This window comes from Nerophis lumbriciformis, linkage group LG31 (genome assembly GCF_033978685.3).
Source record: "Nerophis lumbriciformis linkage group LG31, RoL_Nlum_v2.1, whole genome shotgun sequence".
Taxonomy (NCBI): Eukaryota; Metazoa; Chordata; class Actinopteri; order Syngnathiformes; family Syngnathidae; genus Nerophis; species Nerophis lumbriciformis.
Window position 1 is genome coordinate 30,334,673 of NC_084578.2, and position 21,491 is coordinate 30,356,163.

A 21,491-nucleotide genomic window follows, 5' to 3' on the forward strand; every position below is an offset into this window, starting at 1 on the left:
AATCACCAAAATAATTCCCGAGCGCGTCCACCGCTGCTGCTCACTGCTCCCCTCACCTCCCAGGGGGTGAAAGTAGGGATGGGTTAAAAAACACCTAGTGTGTGTGTGACTATAAGTGGCACTTTAACTTTAACTTGTCTAACTCTAAAGTCTCATGAGGCATTGAACCACTTGAGCCGATTTGTTTGAGAATTTCTCGAAGCTTCAACGCATTCTTCAGCACAATAAAGTGTGATGCATTGAACTGTTGTGTCATAACAAATGTTTGACAAAATAGTTTTGCTAGTTAAATTAACAAAGTATAATAGTATATGTTATATATGTATAAATATATATTGTGTGTTTGTATTTGGCCAACATGGTAGAATCATATGATAGGGCAGGTTTTATAATGCTTTTCTGTCACCTTGAGGAAATTGCACACAGAGGAAGATGACAATATAATGTCACTTGGACAATGATGTACAGAACAAAGGAGATATAGTTCATTTTTTTTTACTTAACCTCTTCATCATCGAGCTATTGATTTCTGGTAACTGGTTAAAAAGAATAAATACAGAACAAATGTTTAAATGTAATGTGTACAGTGATAAACACATTTGAGACGTGACGTCGCCGAGAATCGAACCCAAGTCTTGTGGAATAAAAGGTGGGTGCGCGAGCCATTATGCTACCAAAAGTCTGCTGACTTCTCCACTACAAGTTAGCTATTTAATAATCATTCCATAGTGGTAACCAGTTTGGATTAAGTTTGTTGTCATTCTTTGATACTAGTGACACTTTAATAAAAAATATTTTTATTTTCTATCCAGATTCCGAGCTGACCACAACTCTCAAAAGCCCATATTTTCAATGGCAATACAATTTTTCCATTTTACTGGTACTTTAAGATACCTTGTGAGCTAGCGCTATCTGGTCTTTGAGTTTATCGTAGTGCAGTTATCAATCACTGCTTTTAGGTTAGTTTAGATTTAAAACGATAATGCTTTGAACACGTTTGATCAATCATACCGTTCACTATTGCATCCTTAGCTTATACTCTATATATCAGTGATTGTCAAACTGTGGTATGCGTACCACTAAAGAATCACTTCTTTAAAGCGCTATATTTTATTTTCTATATTCAAACACGGTGTTACTGTTCAAACTTTGTGTAATGTTTAATTAAATAAAACCTCTGCCTTGTTTTTGGTAAATTTTTAAGCCTACTACTCTACCGTATTTTCAATGTTGGTCATTATAGTTGTACTCGGAGAAAGTGTTTTCTGAGGTGGTACTTGATGAAAATGTTTGATAACCACTGCTCAATATAAAAGTACAGTCACATTGGTTGTACTGGGGAAAAAGGAAGCAATGAAAGAGCAGACATTAAAATCCTAATATACTCAAGTTGTTGAACCAGGCAGAAGCCATTGATCAGTGTTAGGAGTGCATATGTCTAAAAAGAAAGACAACATGTAGTTTGGTGTCTCACCACAGCCTAGCTCGTCCTCGCCATTGTCACAGTCCACCTTTCCATCACACTGGGCTGAACTTATTATGCACTGAGATGAAAAGCCGCACTGAAACTTCCCCACGCAGCTCCCAGGCCCTACACACATACACATTAAAAATATTCACAATCTCATCAATCTTTTTTCCAAATGCCATTCATTTTGCATCCAAGAAGAAGAAGATAAAAGGCAGGTTGGTTCGGTTTTTGTTTTTGGTAATAAAAAAATGTAGACCACAGTATGTATTAGAGATGTCCGATAATGGCTTTTTTGCCGATATCCGATATTCCGATATTGTCCAACTCTTAATTACCGATTCCGATATCAACCGATACCGATATATACAGTCGGGGAATTTGATTTTGATTTTTGATTTTTATTAAGGATCCCCGTTAGCTGGTTGCCTCAACAACCCACTAGTCTTCCTGAGGTCCACAATTCAATACAATCACAAGTAAAAGCATATAATTATAACTACACAATACAGGAAAAAATAAAAATAAAAGCATCAATAAGAAAACAAGCAAACAATTTACAGTCACAGAATAATAATTACCATATAAATATAACTACACAATATAAAACCAAACAAATCATCAACGAGCAGACTAATTTAAAAACTCAGATAAAATATTACTCTCTTTTTAAAAACCTGTTTACTTTCAATGCCGGTGAGAATTCGAGGCAGGTTATTCCAGAGCGATAAAGATCTATGAATAAAAGATTTCCGCAAAGCATCCTTCCTGGGACGAGGGAGTACAAAATGCCCCTCACTGGACGCCCTGGTATTGTGATTATGTATAGTGCTACTGTGAACTATTTGGGCCATGAGAAAAGCAGGAGTTTTACTACTGGTAACTGATTTGAACAATATAAGAGTATTAGCTGACAACTTGTTCTGCACTGTTAGCCAGGAAAGAGAAGCATGCATTTGGTTCACATTGGCTCTTAGTGAACAACCAAGAACCAGCCTTGCTACCCTATTCTGGACAATCTGGAGCTTACTGATCTCACCACTTGCAGTAGATGCCCAGACTGTAGAACAATAGTCCAGATGACACAAGACTAAACTCTTAACAATTTGACAAAGAAGAGGTGATCAACAAAAGCAGCACATTTCCTGGAAATACCAACAGCCCTTCCCATCTTTGTAAATATATCACTGATATGATTTGACCAGTATAGAGTTAATGTTAATTAACACATTATTATGCCTAATTTTGTTGTGATGCCCCGCTGGATGTATTAAACAATGTAACAAGGTTTTCCAAAATAAATCAACTCAAGTTATGGAAAAAAATGCCAACATGGCACTGCCATATTTATTATTGAAGTCACAAAGTGCTTTTTTTTTTTTAACATGCCTCAAAACAGCAGCTTGGAATTTGGGACATGCTCTCCCTGAGATATTTCTGATACCCACTACAACTATGGGAAATACTATACTTTGACTTTCACTAAGTGCATTATTATTATTTTTTAAACATGCCTCAAAACAGCAGCTACAAAAACAATGAAGGCACACAGCTTCAGTCTAGAGTATACTAGAGTAATAAAGTAAACAATAACATAGTCCTCATTTAGTGCAAGACTGCCTGACATACTGTATAGCAGGAAATTATAAACTGGGCTCAATCCGCCCTGCTCTAGCGTATTTGTATGAGTAACACAAATGTGCTGCAAGCTAGTGGTGAGTGCTTGAAGTGGCCTAGCAGTCAGTCAGAGCTTCTGAAATGCTGCGTTGAGACAGGGCACCTCCGTTCACTGCAAGCTGCAAAGTGTGCGCCATGCAGGGCAGACTATCCACACCAAACTCCACCGTAGCTTTTGCCATACTATGTGCGTTGTCCCTGACCACAACGTGGGCTTTCACCCTGGGGTGGTTTTTGTTGTATTTTTGTTTTTTCTCGGCGGAGTCTTTAAGCGACAACTGTGTGGTACTACTTTTTTTCGGTGTTTGCTTTTCATCCATCTTCCGCTTGTACTCATCGTGTATCTCTTTATGATTCTTGAAGAGGTGGGAGATAAAATTGCTCGTATTAAAGGAAGACGTCTTGGTTCCTCCTCGCATAACAAACTTTTTGCAGTCATTGCAAATTGCAAGTTTTTTATCCGTCAGACACACTTTCAAATAATCCCAAACCATAGACATGGTGTCGTTAGTCAGTCACCGAGCGAGCTCGCTTGTTAGCCACGGCTACAGCACCGGCAACAACACACTCTTCTTGTTGTTATGCTCCGCTTGCGGCGGTTTGATGAGGTCATCAAGCGTCGCCAGTAAACCTCTCATGCTGCAGTCGTGCTGCAACTCCTGTGTAGTGTGTGGGAGAGGGGAGAGGGGAGGGGCTGCTGACTGGGAGACGCAACTGCTCTGTATTTCTCCCTATGTCCGTGTACCGCTCCGTACGGCGGCGTTTTAAAAAGTCATTAATTTTTACTTTTTGAAACCGATACCGATAATTTCCGATATTACATTTTAAAGATATTATCGGAAATCTCTAGCATGTATCAACAAAAATATGTTATTTACTATTCAGGAATTACATAGGTGAACTTGTTATGTAGAATGTTTACAATAAATGTCAACGTTTCAATCAATTGTTTGCTTGTTTTCAAAGTACATTTGTCGTACCAAGCACAGAATACTGTCAAGTTATTTTTTTGAACAATTAAATGGGTTATGGTAAATGGGTTATACTTGTATAGCACTTTTCTACCTTCAAGGTACTCAAAGCACTTTGACACTATTTCCACATTCACCCATTCACACACACATTCACACACTGATGGTGGGAGCTGCCATGCAAGGCCCTAACCACGACCCATCAGGAGCAAGGGTGAAGTGTCTTGCTCAAGGACACAACGGACGTGACTAGGTTGGTAGAAGGTGGGGATCAAACCAGGAACCCTCAGGTTGCTGGCACGGCCACTCTCCCAATTGCGCCCCATTAAATTGAAAAATATATGTAAACTTCATCATCCTAACAAGGAATCGAGCACTCACCTCCAAAGCCAAAAACAAAGGCCAGACAGACCACCACGATGATCAATGCGCAAATGAACAATTCCACACTATGAGCCAGCAGTTTTCGGATCCAACTTCTTTCCGCACCGTCTCCTGTCAACACAATATAATATAACTTTCAGTAGTAGTCATGCTATTAGTTTTTTGGGTTTTTTTTTTTCAATCGCTAACAAGCCCTTACCCATACTTCAGATACATTTTCTAAACTCATAACACGGACTTACACTTACAAACCACAATTGGCCAAATGGATAATTTTCTTCTCAAAAACACATTTTGTTAAATATATACTAGTTCGTCTTTTCAAAAACAAACACATCTTTCTCTGCATACACCGACTTTACGAAAACACTGGAAATCTGTCTCAAATTTAAATTATTTTGTCAAAGAATAACACTTGTTTTCACTTCACAGGGTGTACAGTCAATCAAAGTAGACCAGGTTTCAAAATACTGGCTATTGTTGACATTACAAAAACTACATAGGTCCTCCAGTGGCCATTTGACAAACTACATGGAAGGGGCCTGCTGAGGGTGAATGTTGTCTGTGTTGGCGACTTGTCCAAGTTGTACCCCGTCTTCCGCCAAAGTCTTTCAGTTTTACTATGTATTGGTTGGGAACTGTATGTCCACATCGCACCATCCATTTTCTACCGCTTGTCCCTTTCGGGGTCGTGGGGGGTGCTGGAGCCTATCCCAGCTGAAGGCGGGGTACACCTCATCGCAGGGCCAGCACAGATAGACAGACAACATTCACACTCACATTCACACACTAGGGACCATTTAGTGTTGCCAGTCAACCTATCCCCAGGTGCATGTCTTTGGAGGTGGGAGGAAGCCGGAGCGGAGTGCCCGGAGGGAACCCACGCAGTCACGGATAGAACATGCAAACTCCACACAGAAAGATCCCGAGCCCGGGATTGAACTCAGGACCTTTGTATTGCATACTTGCCAACCTTGAGACCTCCGATTTCGGGAGGTGGGGGTGGGGGGCGTGGGGCGTGGTCGGGGTGGGGTGGGGGCGTGGCTAAGAGGGGAGGAGTATATTTACAGCTAGAATTCACCAAGTCAAGTATTTCATATATATATATATATATATATATATATATATATATATATATATATATATATATATATATATATATATATATAATAATATATATATATAATATATATATATATATATATATATATATATATATATATATATATATATATATATATATATATATATATTATTATTATGTATATATATTATTATATATGTATATATATATATATATTATTATGTATATATATATTATTATATATGTATATATATATATATATATATACATATAATATATATATATATATATATATATATATATATATATATATACTGTATATATATACTGTATATATATATATATATATATATATATATATATATATATATATATCTTTCTATCAAGAGAGACAGAGACAGCGCACAGTGCATGTGGATCACATGTTACCATGAATGAAAACATGGAGAGACTGCCAGTTGTCTAGTCTCCACCAGTTGCAGAAAATGTGCCATCAGTACAACTGGACAGTGCTGTTTCAGTTCCATCATCAGGACCATCAGTGAGTCAGATGCAAACTAGTCTCATCATTGAACCAGATTCAAGGGCTGCTGAGTTGCCATAATCAGAACCCAGATCACCAACAACAAAAACCCCACCAGTGATCCGCAGGTACCCAGAAAGGTTTCGAGTACCACCAAAAAAACTGAATCTCTGAAGACAGTATAAAAATCTGTGTTAAAGGTGTACAAATACTGTTTGTATAATAAGCATGTTATTGTTTACAAATGAGGGTTAAGAGTTCAGTACTAAAAAAAAAAGAAGAATGTGGCTTAAGTACAGTTTTTTAATTGAGCTGCTGCATTTTTTGGTTGGGTTGTTTATTTCTTTTGAGTAACTTCTACAATTCTAAAAGGGGAGTAATGTAATAGAGTGATCTATGTTTGTCTGTTGCCATCTCCTGGTGAATGTTGGCTATAGCGTACTGGGGTTACTTTTTGGTTGGCCAACGATTTACGTGGTGTTGCGCACCTGACGTCAAGTGTGTGAGTCTGTTCTGAAGTCTACAGTAAAGAGACGTACTTCATCACCTCGCCTGTTTATTGCCTCCAACTCAATATATTACAACAACATTGCTCCATGGAGCTGGAGGGGGCGTGGCCTCCAGGTCCGCCTGAATTTCGGGAGATTTTCGGGAGAAAATTTGTCCCGGGAGGTTTTCGGGAGAGGCGCTGAATTTCAAGTCTCCCGGGAGGGTTGGCAAGTATGCGTCAAGTGTGTGAGTCTGTTCTGACATGCAATTACAACATGATGCATCTCAATTTCCAGTTTTCAAGTGTGGAGAGTGTTTTGCATTTATCACAACATCCCTTATAATGGATTTGAAATGGGTGTGATTTAGTTTTGTTTTTTTTTAATGTGCTTGGACATTTTGGTAACACTTTAGTATGGGGAACATATTCTAAGTAACACATACTTAATTTAGAGTTATTTGGACACTAGGGGAACATATAATGGTTAGGGTTAGGTTTAGTTTTAGGGTTTAGGGTTACTAATAAGCAATAATTCTGAGGTTATTGAGGGAAGACTCTTAGTTAATGGCTTACTGGTTGTATAATAAGGCCATGCAGAATAAGGCATTAATAAGTACTTAATAATGACTAATTAGGAGCCAATATGTTACTAATTTGCATGTTAATAAGCAACTAATTAATGGTGAATATGTTCCCCATACTAAAGGGTTACCGACAGCAGGTTGTGTTATGTGTGACCGTGTGTGTTGACTTTTTGTGCTGGATGCATTTTTTTTTTGCGGCATGACTAAGGAAGGTTGTTTGAATTGGGTCATTTGAGTATGCTGTGCTGTTTTGTCTTCAAAGCATAATTTAGGATCATTGATCTAATTTACTCACGGTGATCACAAGATGGTGGCAAATAAGCAACAATTACATTGTCAGATATTTAAAATGACCATGAAAACACCCTGCGAGCCAGATTCCTTGTTAATTAAAGTCATTACATCTTGCAGGCCAAACTGAAGACGCCCCGCGGGCCAAGTTAGTTTGGACACCGCTGCTCTAAAAAGATTGCGCTCCCTTACTCTGCTCACGTTTACTAAAATGTGTGCTATTAAGTTTGCACAGTTATTAAGTTTGCACAGGTTTTAGTACACGCAAACCTTTAGTAAATTAGGCCCTCTGACTGTCTGTTTAGAATAAACTGACCGTTAATGTTCCAGAGCAGTGTTTTTCAACCTTTTGAGCAAAGGCACATTTTTTTGTTGAAAAAATCTTGAGGCACACCACCAGCAGAAAACATAAAAAAATTAAACTCAGCAGCTGATATTGACGGTAAAAAGTTGTTCTCGCAACTGTTGGATATGAATTCAAACCATAACCAACCATGCATCACTATAGCTCTTGTCTCAAAGTAGGTGTACTGACACGACTGGTCACATCACGCCGTGACTTATTTGGAGTTTTTTGGTGTTTTCCTGTGTGTAGTGTTTTAGTTATTGCCTCGCGCTCCTATTTTGTTGTTGATTGTCATGTCATATACTGATGTACTTTGTGGACGCCGTCTGCTGCTCCATACGTTGTAAGTCTTTGCTGTCGTCCAGCATTCTGAGTTTGTTTACTTTGCAACCAGTTCAGTTTTAGCTTCGTTTAGCATAGCCATCCCTAAGCTTCAATGCCTTTTCTTAGCGGCACTTGCCTTTTATTTTACTTTTGGTTTAAGCATTAGCTACGTTTTTACCTGCATGCTGACTCCCGCTGTCGTCTGCATATTGTAATCACGACACACCATGTTTCCGACATCTACAAAGCAATTAGCTACCTGCTGCCACCTACTGATATGGAAGGGTATTACACGGTTACTCTACCGAGCTCCAGACAGCACAGACACTCAACAACGGGACATTTGCGGATTATAATTACTGGTTTGCAAAAAATAATTTTAACCCAATTAGGTGAAATTACATAATCTCTCACGGCACACCAGACAATATCTCACGGTACAGTGGTTGAAAAACACTGTTCCAGAGGATAAACTTACAAAGTCCGCAAAAGATCAAATTTTCCCAACTGCTAACCACATGCGCCATCATACTTGCCAACCCTCCCGGATTTTCCGGGAGACTCCCGAAATTCAGAGCCTCTCCCAAAAACCTCCCGGGACAAATTTTCTCCCGAAAATCTCCCGAAATTCAGGTGGACTCAGGTCCATGCGGACCCGAGTCCGCTAACCCACAATATAAACAGCGTACCTGCCCAATCACGTTATAACTGTAGAATGATGGAGGGCGAGTTCTTGGTTTCTTATGTGTGTTTATTGTTAGGCAGTTTCATTAACGTCCTCCCAGCGCGGCAACAACACACAACAACAGCAGTCATGTTTTCGTCTACCGTAAAGCAGTTCTTCTGCCGTAAACAGCAATGTTGTGACACTCTTAAACAGGACAATACTGCCATCTAGTGCATTTGATGAAAGCACTTTTGTGCGTGCCACACAGCAATGCATCATCAGAGAGGGTGTTCAGCATGGTTCGAAAAATAGTGACAGAGAATAGAACAAGGATGGACAATTCAACCCTTAACTCAACAATGAGTAGATGAGTGTTATGTGTGTGTATATGTGTAAATAAATGAACACTGAAATTCAAGTATTTATTTTATATATATATATATATATATATATATATATATATATATATATATATATATATATATATATATATATGAAATACTTGACTTGGTGAATTCTAGCTGTAAATATACTCCTCCCCTCTTAACCACGCCCCCAACCACGCCCCCCGCCCCCGCCCCCCGAAATCGGAGGTCTCAAGGTTGGCAAGTATGTGCGCCATGCAAGCCGCTTCTTCAAGTCACAAAAGCAACATACAGTGACAAGCTGACATTAGCAAACCATTTTACATATTAGTACATATTTGGTACTCATATTCACAAAATGTAGAAATGTAGTCCTTTCACTATAGACTGACCATTAAACATTTTTAAGACCATCACCTATTGCTTCATCACGTCCATGCAAACCACCTTCTATTGTTGTTACAGTACGACTACTGTACTGGTTACGACTTACCAGAGGTGTGGACTCGAGTCACATGACTTGGACTCGAGTCAGACTCGAGTCATGAATTTGATGACTTTAGACTCGACTTGACAAAATGTAAAAAGACTTGCAACTCGACTTAGACTTTAACATCAATGACTTGTGACTTCACTTGGACTTGAGCCTTTTGAATTGACATGACTTGACATGACTTGCTACTTTCCCCAAAACCCAAAGATGAAAAAGTTATTCGGGAGCGCTCCGTATTTTTCATTGTGTACTTGTCTATCAGCGTTGCGTGTGTCAGCTGGTGTGCTCTCAGTACAACAGCCAATCAAATTACATCTACTTTGTTTTCATCACACAGCATTCATCCAATCAAATTGCAGGACAACCAACGAAGAAGACATGTCCAAACCACACGCCAGTGAACAAAAAATGATACCTAAAATAATTTTGTTTGGGTATAAAAATTACGAGGTGGTCAACACAAAACGGTTTGCAGTATGCAACACATGCGGTTCGAAAATTATTGATGGAGAGGCAACAACTTCCAACTTCGTCCGGCATTTGAAGTTGCACAAAGAACGGTAAGTTTTGAATGTAAGATAACGTTTATTGGCTAAGTAACGTGACTTTTATTTGCTGTGTAGTTAAATCAGTGAGGCTGTAAACTCACTGCTAACGTTATAACGTTATTGCAAACACGGGAATCTGTTGCAGTTCACTACCTTTTTCATACTTTTTGTTCAGTGATTTTTTTTAAGCAGGGTTACGTTAGTCAATATATCACACGTAACGTTAGACGGCGGTCAGCAGCACCGCGTATTTTAGCCACCTAAAAAAAGACAAAAATAGTAAAATAAAGGTCAGTTAAAATGTATACTATATTATGAATATGTGTACCGTTTTAGCTAGCTTTCTGACATACTGTTGGTTGTTTACCTCTGTGGTCCCCAACCACCGGGCCGCGGCCCGGTACTGGTCCGTGGATCGATTGGTATCGGGCCGCACAAGAAATATTTTTTTTTCTTTCTTTTTTTAATTAAATCAACATAAAAAACACAAGATACACTTACAAGTAGTGCACCAACCCAAAACAACTATCTCCCCCCTTTTGTTCTGGGCATTGAACATGAAGACTCTTCCTTCACTGTTCCGAGTGGCCATGAGAGTCTTGGCAGTGCCTGCCTCCAGTGCTCCAGTGGAGCGAGTTTTCAGCCATGGTGGCATCATAATACGCCCCCATCGTGCACAAATGACTGACAGACTCTTGGCTAATTTGGTCTTTTGCAAATGCAATGCAGCATAGGGCCCTGACATATAAAAAGTACAACTATTTTGTTATGTTCACGTATATGTCATGTTTTTTCAATGTTAACACTTTTGTACAAATAAGTACATTTGCACTTTATTTTTCAATGTGTTTGTTCTGTAAAGGAATGAGTTAATGTTTAAAATTACTGGTTAATAGTGCTATTATAAAGTGCAATGTCAGCACAATTTTCTTTCCTGCAATTTAAAATGCACTTGTTTTAATAAATAAATACAGCGTTTGAAAAGCATACACAATCTGTGTTAATATATTAGTCTGTGGTTAAAAGGACTTGAAAGGACTCGAAACTCAAAATGCAGGACTTAGGACTTGACTTGAGACTTTCCAGTCTTGACTTTGGACTTGACTCGGGGCTTGCCTGTCTTGACTCGGGACTTGACTCGGACTTGAGGGCAAAGACTTGAGACTTACTTGTGACTTGCAAAACAATGACTTGGTCCCACCTCTGCGACTTACCAGAAATAAATGGCTGCACTTTGATGACCGGCATGGTTGGACGACATGCAGTTAAAGTTTGGGAGTCTGCAGGTTTTCTGAAGTTGTTCCCAGAATACAAGTCAGCACTTAAGCTGCCCACGGGGCAGACGCTTATTGTGTTTGGGGTCTCCATCACAGAGACCAATTCAACCCTGGAAGAGTTCCGCTGCTCAGATGCCTCTAGGCTAAATTCCTAAAATGAAACAAACAAGAGGAAATAAATCATGAATGTTTGTATTTTTTTGTACTAAAGGGCAACATCCTGAATATTTTGAATGGAAAAGACAAAAAGTTTAAGCAACCAAGTAAGTAAGTAGACCAAAATGTGGCAAATTTCACTTAGTATGCAATATGGTTGTCGGGACCAAAATGTATTTCGATACTTTTCTAAACAAAGGGGACCACAAAAAAATGGCATTATTGGCTTTATTTTAACAAAAAATCTCAGGGTACATTAAACATATATTTCTTATTGCAAGTTTGTCCTTAAATAAAATAGCGAAGATACGAGATAACTTCTCCTCTCTGAGCTGCCACCTTAACGTGGTAGAGGAGTTTGCGTGTCCCAATGATCCTAGGAGCTATGTTGTCCGGGGGCTTCCATGCCCCCTGGTAGGGTCTCCCAAGACAAACAGGTCCTAGGTGAGGGATCAGACAAAGAGCAGCTCGAAGACTTCTATGGAAATGCAAGAACCGAGACTCAGATTTCCCTCGCCCGGACGCGGGTCACCGGGGCCCCCCTCCGGAGCCAGGCCCGGAGTTGGGGCACGATGGCGAGCGCCTGGTGGCCGGGCCTGTCCCCATGGGGCCCGGCCGGGCACAGCCCGAAGAGGCAACGTGGGTCCCCCCTCCAATGGGCTCACCACCCATAGCAGGGGCCATAGAGGTCGGGTGCAATGTGAGCTGGGCGGTAGCCGAAGGCAGGGCACTTGGCGGTCCGATCCTCGGCTACAGAAGCTAGCTCTTGGGACGTGGAACGTCACCTCGCTGGGGGGGAAGGAGCCTGAGCTAGTGCGCGAGGTAGAGAAGTTCCGGTTGGATATAGTCGGACTCACCTCGACGCACAGCAAGGGCTCTGGAACCAGTTCTCTCGAGAGGGGCTGGACTCTCTTCCACTCTGGCGTTGCCAGCAGTGGGAGGCGACGGGCTGGGGTGGCAATTCTTGTTGCCCCCCGGCTCAGAGCCTGCATGTTGGAGTTCAACCCGGTGGACGAGAGGGTAGCTTCCCTCCGCCTTCGGGTGGGGGGACGGGTCCTGACTGTTGTTTGCGCTTACGCGCCAAACAGCAGCTCAGAGTACCCACCCTTTTTGGATTCACTCGAGGGAGTACTTGAGAGTGCTCCCCCGGGTGATTCCCTCGTTCTAATGGGGGACTTCAACGCTCATATTGGCAACGACAGTGAAACCTGGAGAGGCGTGATTGGGAAGAATGGCCGCCCGGATCTGAACCCAAGTGGTGTTTTGTTATTGGACTTTTGTGCCCGTCACGGATTGTCCATAACGAACACCATGTTCAAGCATAAGGGTGTCCATATGTGCACTTGGCACCAGGACACCCTAGGCCGCAGTTCTATGATCGACTTTGTAGTTGTGTCATTGGATTTGCGGCCTCATGTTTTGGACACTCGGGTGAAGAGAGGGGCGGAGCTTTCTACCGATCACCACCTGGTGGTAAGTTGGCTGCGATGGTGGGGGAGGATGCCGGACAGACCTGGCAGGCCCAAACGCATTGTGAGGGTTTGCTGGGAACGTCTGGCAGAGTCTCCTGTCAGAGAGAGTTTCAATTCCCACCTCCGGAAGAACTTTGAACATGTCACGAGGGAGGTGCTGGACATTGAGTCCGAGTGGACCATGTTCCGCACCTCTATTGTCGAGGCGGCTGATTGGAGCTGTGGCCGCAGGGTAGTTGGTGCCTGTCGTGGCGGTAATCCTAGAACCCGTTGGTGGACACCGGCGGTGAGGGATGCCGTCAAGCTGAAGAAGGAGTCCTATCGGGTTCTTTTGGCTCATGGGACTCCTGAGGCAGCGGACAGGTACCGACAGGCCAAGCGGTGTGCGGCTTCAGCGGTCGCGGAGGCAAAAACTCGGACATGGGAGGAGTTCGGGGAAGCCATGGAAAACGACTTCCGGACGGCTTCGAAGCGATTCTGGACCACCATCCACCGCCTCAGGAAGGGGAAGCAGTGCTCTACCAACACCGTGTATGGTGCGGATGGTGTTCTGCTGACCTCGACTGCGGAAGTTGTGGATCGGTGGAGGGAATACTTCGAAGACCTCCTCAATCCCACCAACACGTCTTCCTATGAGGAAGCAGTGCCTGAGGAATCTGTGGTGGGCTCTCCTATTTCTGGGGCTGAGGTTGCTGAGGTAGTTAAAAAGCTCCTCGGTGGCAAGGCCCCGGGGGTGGATGAGTTCCGCCCGGAGTTCCTTAAGGCTCTGGATGCTGTAGGGCTGTCTTGGTTGACAAGACTCTGCAGCATCGCGTGGACATCGGGGGCAGTACCTCTGGATTGGCAGACCGGGGTGGTGGTTCCTCTCTTTAAAAAGGGGAACCGGAGGGTGTGTTCTAACTATCGTGGGATCACACTCCTCAGCCTTCCCGGTAAGGTCTATTCAGGTGTACTGGAGAGGAGGCTACGCCGGATAGTCAAACCTCGGATTCAGGAGGAACAGTGTGGTTTTCGTCCTGGTCGTGGAACTGTGGACCAGCTCTATACTCTCGGCAGGGTCCTTGAGGGTGCATGGGAGTTTGCCCAACCAGTCTACATGTGCTTTGTGGACTTGGAGAAGGCATTCGACCGTGTCCCTCGGGAAGTCCTGTGGGGAGTGCTCAGAGAGTATGGGGTTTCGGACTGTCTGATTGTGGCGGTCCGCTCCCTGTATGATCAGTGTCAGAGCTTGGTTCGCATTGCCGGCAGTAAGTCGGACACGTTTCCGGTGAGGGTTGGACTCCGCCAAGGCTGCCCTTTGTCACCGATTCTGTTCATAACTTTTATGGACAGAATTTCTAGGCGCAGTCAAGGCGTTGAGGGGATCCGGTTTGGTGGCTGCAGGATTAGGTCTCTGCTTTTTGCAGATGATTTGGTCCTGATGGCTTCATCTGGCCAGGATCTTCAGCTCTCACTGGATCGGTTCGCAGCTGAGTGTGAAGCGACTGGGATGAGAATCAGCACCTCCAAGTCCGAGTCCATGGTTCTCGCCCGGAAAAGGGTGGAGTGCCATCTCCGGGTTGGGGAGGAGATCTTGCCCGAAGTGGAGGAGTTCAAGTACCTTGGAGTCTTGTTCACGAGTGAGGGAAGAGTGGATCGTGAGATCGACAGGCGGATCGGTGCGGCGTCTTCAGTAATGCGGACGCTGTATCGATCCGTTGTGGTGAAGAAGGAGCTGAGCCGGAAGGCAAAGCTCTCAATTTACCGGTCGATCTACGTTCCCATCCTCACCTATGGTCATGAGCTTTGGGTTATGACCAAAAGGACAAGATCACGGGTACAAGCGGCCGAAATGAGTTTCCTCCGCCGGGTGGCGGGGCTCTCCCTTAGAGATAGGGTGAGAAGCTCTGTCATCCGGGGGGAGCTCAAAGTAAAGCCGCTGCTCCTCCACATCGAGAGGAGCCAGATGAGGTGGTTCGGGCATCTGGTCAGGATGCCACCCGAGCGCCTCCCTAAGGAGGTGTTTAGGGCATGTCCGACCGGTAGGAGGCCACGAGGAAGACCCAGGACACGTTGGGAAGACTATGTCTCCCGGCTGGCCTGGGAACGCCTCGGGATCCCCCGGGAGGAGCTGGACGAAGTGGCTGGGGAGAGGGAAGTCTGGGCTTCCCTGCTTAGGCTGCTGCCCCCGCGACCCGACCTCGGATAAGCGGAAGAAGATGGATGGATGGATGGACGAGATAACTTTTCTTTTATTAGTAAGTAAGCAAACAAATGCTCCTAATTAGTCTGCTGACGTATGCAGTAACATATTGTGTCATTTATCATTCTATTATTTTGTCAAAATTATAAATTACAAGCTGTAAAAATTGATTACAGTTAAAGTTAAAGTACCAATGATTGTCACACACACACTAGGTGTCGTGAAATGTGTCCTCTGCATTTGACCCATCACCCTTGTTCACCCCCTGAGAGGTGAGGGGAGCAGTGGGCAGCAGCGGTGCCACACCCGGGAATCATTTTTGGTGATTTAACCCCCAATTCCAACCCTTGATGCTGAGTGCCAAGCAGTGAGGTAATGGGTCCCATTTTTATAGTCTTTGGTATGACTCGGCTGGGGTTTGAACTCACGACCTACCGATCTCAGGGCGGACACTCTAACCACTAGGCCACTACTTAATATCTGCTTACTTTCTCTTTTAACATGTTTTATCTACACTTCCGTTAAAATGTAATAATCACTTATTCTTCTGTTGTTTGGATGCTTCACATTAGTTTTGGATGATACCACAAATTCAGGTATCAATCCGATACCAAGTAGTTACAGGATCATACATTGGTCATATTCAAAGTCCTCGTGTGTCCAGGGACATACTTCCTGAGTTTATGAATATCATATAAATACAATTTAAAAAAAAAAGATTTTGTGGCGATAAAGAATATTGATGTAATCATAGTAGTATCGAGTAGATACGCTATTGTACTTGGTATCATTACAGTGGATGTCAGGTGTAGATCCACCAATGGCGTTTGTTTACATTGTGACGCCAGTGAGCTATCATATCCTCCTACGGTGTGTAGTGAAGCTTGTTTAGCTATTCCTCGTCCTGCAGGGATGATACTTGTAAGAAACTTACTTTATTCGTCGCCATGGAGAGGATTAGTGATTTAGAAGTAGCTAAAACACTGCCAACTGTGGATGGATGTTGGCTGCTTGCTAGCCATGTCTTAAAGCACCTCTTCCTGAGGGCATTTCAGTGTTATAACTTCACCTTTATCTTTAGTTTTTAAGCCAAAATGCGTCCGTTCTCCCTTTTCTGTCTACACCCTGTGTCTGCTTGTAAGTACTCAGTGATTGTGTGCTGCCGAACATGCTCCTCTGCTCGTAAAACCAGCAACGTCATGACGTGACGACGCGCCGCGCACACAAACAATGAGCACCATGGCACACATATCATAAAAAATAAATATGCAAAACCTATGTTAAATGGCTAAAATGCCAAGAGTTTGAGTCCTTGAATCTGTAATCAAAGATTCAATCAGATATTATGATTCTATACAGCTGAGCTATCGATCCTTTTCATACAATATTATCTAAAAAGTGTGTTTTTCTTTTTAAAAGAAATGCTCCATGTTAAGATTGTGCTGTTTTGCGGGGGGAAACAGTGATTAAGTTGATTTCAGTGACATTTAGCAATATCAATCAATCAATCAATGTTTATTTATATAGCCCTAAATCACAAGTGTCTCAAAAGGCTGCACAAGCCACAACGACATCCTCGGTACAGAGCCCACATAAGGGCAAGGAAAAACTCACCCCAGTGGGACGTCGATGTGAATGACTATGAGAAACCTTGGAGAGGACCGCATATGTGGGTAACTCCCCCCACCCCTTTAGGGGAGACCGAATGCAATGGATGTCAAGTGAGTCTGAAATAATATTGTGAGAATCCAGTCCATAGTGGATCCAACATAATAGTAAGAGTCCAGTCCATAGTGGGGCCAGCAGGAAACCATCCCGAGCGGAGACGGGTCAGCAGCGCAGAGATGTTCCCAACTGATGCACAGACGAGCGGTCCACCCCGGGTCCCGACTCTGGACAGCCAGCACTTCATACATGGCCACCGGACCTGTGTGTCTCCCCCTCCACAAGGGAGAGGGGAGCAGAGGAGAAAAGAAAAGAAACGGCAGATCAACTGGTCTAAAAAAGGGGGGCTATTTAAAGGCTAGAGTATACAAATGAGTTTTAAGATGGGACTTAAATACAAATTTGTTCACTCATAATAAATAAATAATGACTCATGATTAATAAAACAATTATTTCACAAAATTACTCAATAATTATGACTCATATTTATTAAATAATTTTGACAAAAGCAGAACTTATAACTTTTAGATATTTTTTGTCCATCCATCCATTTTCTACCGCTTGTCCCTCTCAGCTGCATAGGACAAGTCGCCACTATGTTCTAAATAGAAAATACAAAAAAAATAAAAAATACATTGTACTTTAGTTAGTTTTAGTAAACATTTAACCAAAAATAAAAATAATACATAAAATAAAAATAAATAAAAATGCTGTCAAAATTAAAAAAAAAAGTGTGCACTCTTTTAGTGACAAATGTAAAAATGATCAGTCATATTTATTAAATATTTTGTCACTGGTGCAAAAATAACGATACTTTAAAAAAAATGACACGTCTCACCGGAAGTATGCAGTACAAACACGTAGATTCCAAACTAAAACATGAATTTTCACTTAAATATCATTAATTGTGTTCATCTTACTGTTGAAGATGTGGGATCTGTTCCATTCACCGCAGTGTTGCGGGCACAATCTGCACTACGGAAGTCACACAAGAGTTAAGTTCAACAAAAAAAATCATGACGAAATATAAAGCAGTTAGGATTGATTTACAAGCTTTGTTTTGAAATCATGTCCAAACTTAGTGACGTCAGTAAAGCTCCCGCGGTCATAACGACGCGGCCCGACGTGAAACGAGCGTGGTTGAAGAAAGTAACGCACGTCTTTTACGCACCGCAACATTTACACTTCGATAAACTGCTACGAGATGATTTACAAGACAACAATGCGTCAGCAGAATATAGTTTAATACAATTCTTATAACTTCATTGCTTTTTATGATGCTTCAAAACGCAGCCGCAATGCGCAGGCGCAACGATAAATGTTTCATCATTTATAACTTCGTTATTATTATACACACTGACTTTTAAAATTTCATCCGATTAAGTGGTCTTGTGTTAATAATCCACATTCCATTTTTTGTATCTATGTTTTGCATATTTTTAGTGAACCATTTCCAATTATATTTTAAGCAATTAACATCACAAACAGGGCCTGGTTTACTATGATCCTATAGTATCACGTGTTCAACTGCGTTTATTATGAGTGGGCGTGTTGCGTGGGATCTACGAACTGCGTGTATTGTTAGTGGGCGTGTTGCGTGGGATCTACTAACACTGCGTGTACAATTCCCAAAGTGGTAAAGTAAACTCCCGACATCCCGCCCGCTATATTGTACATCTTTGCATAATTACCCGCTTCGTGTTTTATATACCTTGTAAATAATGTTTAGTAAATATACATATTTTATTTAATTTTTTTTAAATTGTATTTAATTTAAAAAAATGTTTTGGTTCGGTAAGGTCTATTCAGGTGTACTGGAGAGGAGGCTACGCCGGATAGTCGAACCTCGGATTCAGGAGGAACAGTGTGGTTTTCGTCCTGGTCGTGGAACTGTGGACCAGCTCTATACTCTCGGCAGGGTCCTTGAGGGTGCATGGGAGTTTGCCCAACCAGTCTACATGTGCTTTGTGGACTTGGAGAAGGCATTCGACCGTGTCCCTCGGGAAGTCCTGTGGGGAGTGCTCAGAGAGTATGGGGTTTCGGACTGTCTGATTGTGGCGGTCCGCTCCCTGTATGATCAGTGTCAGAGCTTGGTTCGCATTGCCGGCAGTAAGTCGGACACGTTTCCGGTGAGGGTTGGACTCCGCCAAGGCTGCCCTTTGTCACCGATTCTGTTCATAACTTTTATGGACAGAATTTCTAGGCGCAGTCAAGGCGTTGAGGGGATCCGGTTTGGTGGCTGCAGGATTAGGTCTCTGCTTTTTGCAGATGATTTGGTCCTGATGGCTTCATCTGGCCAGGATCTTCAGCTCTCACTGGATCGGTTTGCAGCTGAGTGTGAAGCGACTGGGATGAGAATCAGCACCTCCAAGTCCGAGTCCATGGTTCTCGCCCGGAAAAGGGTGGAGTGCCATCTCCGGGTTGGGGAGGAGATCTTGCCCCAAGTGGAGGAGTTCAAGTACCTCGGAGTCTTGTTCACGAGTGAGGGAAGAGTGGATCGTGAGATCGACAGGCGGATCGGTGCGGCGTCTTCAGTAATGCGGACGCTGTATCGATCCGTTGTGGTGAAGAAGGAGCTGAGCCGGAAGGCAAAGCTCTCAATTTACCGGTCGATCTACGTTCCCATCCTCACCTATGGTCATGAGCTTTGGGTTATGACCGAAAGGACAAGATCACGGGTACAAGCGGCCGAAATTAGTTTCCTCCACCGGGTGGCGGGGCTCTCCCTTAGAGATAGGGTGAGAAGCTCTGTCATCCGGGGGGAGCTCAAAGTAAAGCCGCTGCTCCTCCGCATCGAGAGGAGCCAGATGAGGTGGTTCGGGCATCTGGTCAGGATGCCACCCGAGCGCCTCCCTAAGGAGGTGTTTAGGGCATGTCCGACCGGTAGGAGGCCACGAGGAAGACCCAGGACACGTTGGGAAGACTATGTCTCCCGGCTGGCCTGGGAACGCCTCGGGATCCCCCGGGAGGAGCTGGACGAAGTGGCTGGGGAGAGGGAAGTCTGGGCTTCCCTGCTTAGGCTGCTGCCCCCGCGACCCGACCTCGGATAAGCGGAAGAAGATGGATGGATGGATGGTTTTGGTTTGTGTCCTGTCCAGCAAGTCAGGCAAATCATATTATTGATGTAGATGCCCATATCGGCTGTACAGATTTACTTTACAAAAGAGAAGTGTGGGATATTTCTCTTGTTTGTATTTGACTTTATTAAATGTATTTATATTATTATTTGGTGCAGCCGGGCCGGAGCAGGAGGGGGCAGAAAGAGAGAAAAAAGGAGGACAAGAGGGGGATTAGACAGAGAGACAACAACAACAGCAAACACAGCATATCAACAACAACAACAGAATAACATCAGCAAATAGGATATGTACAAATATAATGGTAAAAGTGATAGCAAAGAATCAGTTAGTGAAATAAATAATAATACAGAAAAGACAATGAGCATTATTTCACTACAAATGGAGCAATACAAATACCAATAAAAATAGCGCTATTGATAATGAATAATAACAATAATTACCTCTATTATCAACAATACAATTGTTTCAAATGCAACAATACATATATGTAATGATACCTTGTATTACAAAAAGAAGCAGATACATGGAGGGGAAGAAGGAGAAGACAACTATATTAAACTTAGACTTAGACTATAGACTTCCTTTTTATTGTCATTCAAATTTGAACTTTACAGTACAGATAAGAACGAAATTTCATTGCATTAGCTCATGGTAGTGCAGGATAAAAGAGCAATAAGGTGCAGATATAAATAAATAGATTACTGTACAGATAAATATATTGCACTTTTGCATATGCATCCAGGTTTATGGATGTATGTTATATTGTCTTTATATTCCAGCCAGTTAATCCATTTTGGGGGGGGGGAGTTGAGGGGATCATTTAATTATGATGCGTTCAAGAGTCTTACGGCCTGAGGAAAGAAGCTGTTACAGAACCTGGAGGTTCTGCTGTGGAGGCTGCGGAACCTCTTTCTAGAGTCCAGCAGTGAAAACAGTCCTTAGTGGGGATGGGAGGAGTCTCTGCAGATTTTCTGAGCCCTTGTCAGGTCGAGGCTTTTTCAGAATCAGAATCAGAATAGTTTTTATTGCCATTGTTTGAGAACGGGTTCACAAACTAGGAATTTTTCAGGGTGCAATCGTGCAACATAAAACACATAGGTAATAAAAAGAGCTGTAACTGAGCTATCAGATCTTGTTATTGTTCATGTGTCTGATGGCCGAAGGGGAAAAACTGTTCAGGTGGCGGGAGGTGTGGGTCTGGATGGGCCGTAGTCTCCTGCCTGGGGGGAGAGGGGAGAATAGTTTGTGTCCAGGGTGAGAAGAGTCAGCTGTGATCCGACCCACACGCCTCCTGGTCCTGGAGGAGAACAGGTCCTGGAGGGATGGGAGCTTGCAGCCAATCACCTTCTCAGCAGTCGGGGAACCACAAGGTGATGGAGGAGGTGAGGATGGACTTGATGATGGCTGAGTAAAACTGCACCAGCATCTCGGTCGGCACCTTTTG

The 21,491-nt window shown here is 42.9% G+C and overlaps 1 protein-coding gene across 2 annotated transcripts in view; it reads right to left on the minus strand.

Annotated features, from left to right (window-relative positions):
* The window catches only part of LOC133574201 (transmembrane protease serine 3-like), a 49,420-nt gene extending 31,336 nt beyond the window's left edge, over positions 1-18,084 (minus strand). The window contains exons 1-4 of one of the 2 annotated variants that reach the window (XM_061926297.2): positions 17,888-18,081; positions 11,430-11,643; positions 4,498-4,611; positions 1,475-1,591 (exon numbers count right to left, since the gene is read on the minus strand). In XM_061926297.2, coding sequence (XP_061782281.1) covers positions 1,475-1,591; positions 4,498-4,611; positions 11,430-11,583 — 385 coding nt within the window. In that variant the 5' untranslated portion in view covers positions 11,584-11,643; positions 17,888-18,081. Of the gene's footprint in view, positions 1-1,474; positions 1,592-4,497; positions 4,612-11,429; positions 11,644-17,887 lie in introns of both variants that reach the window. The other variant, XM_061926298.2, reaches the window with a different exon arrangement.
* Between the last annotated feature and the right edge of the window lie 3,407 nt (positions 18,085-21,491).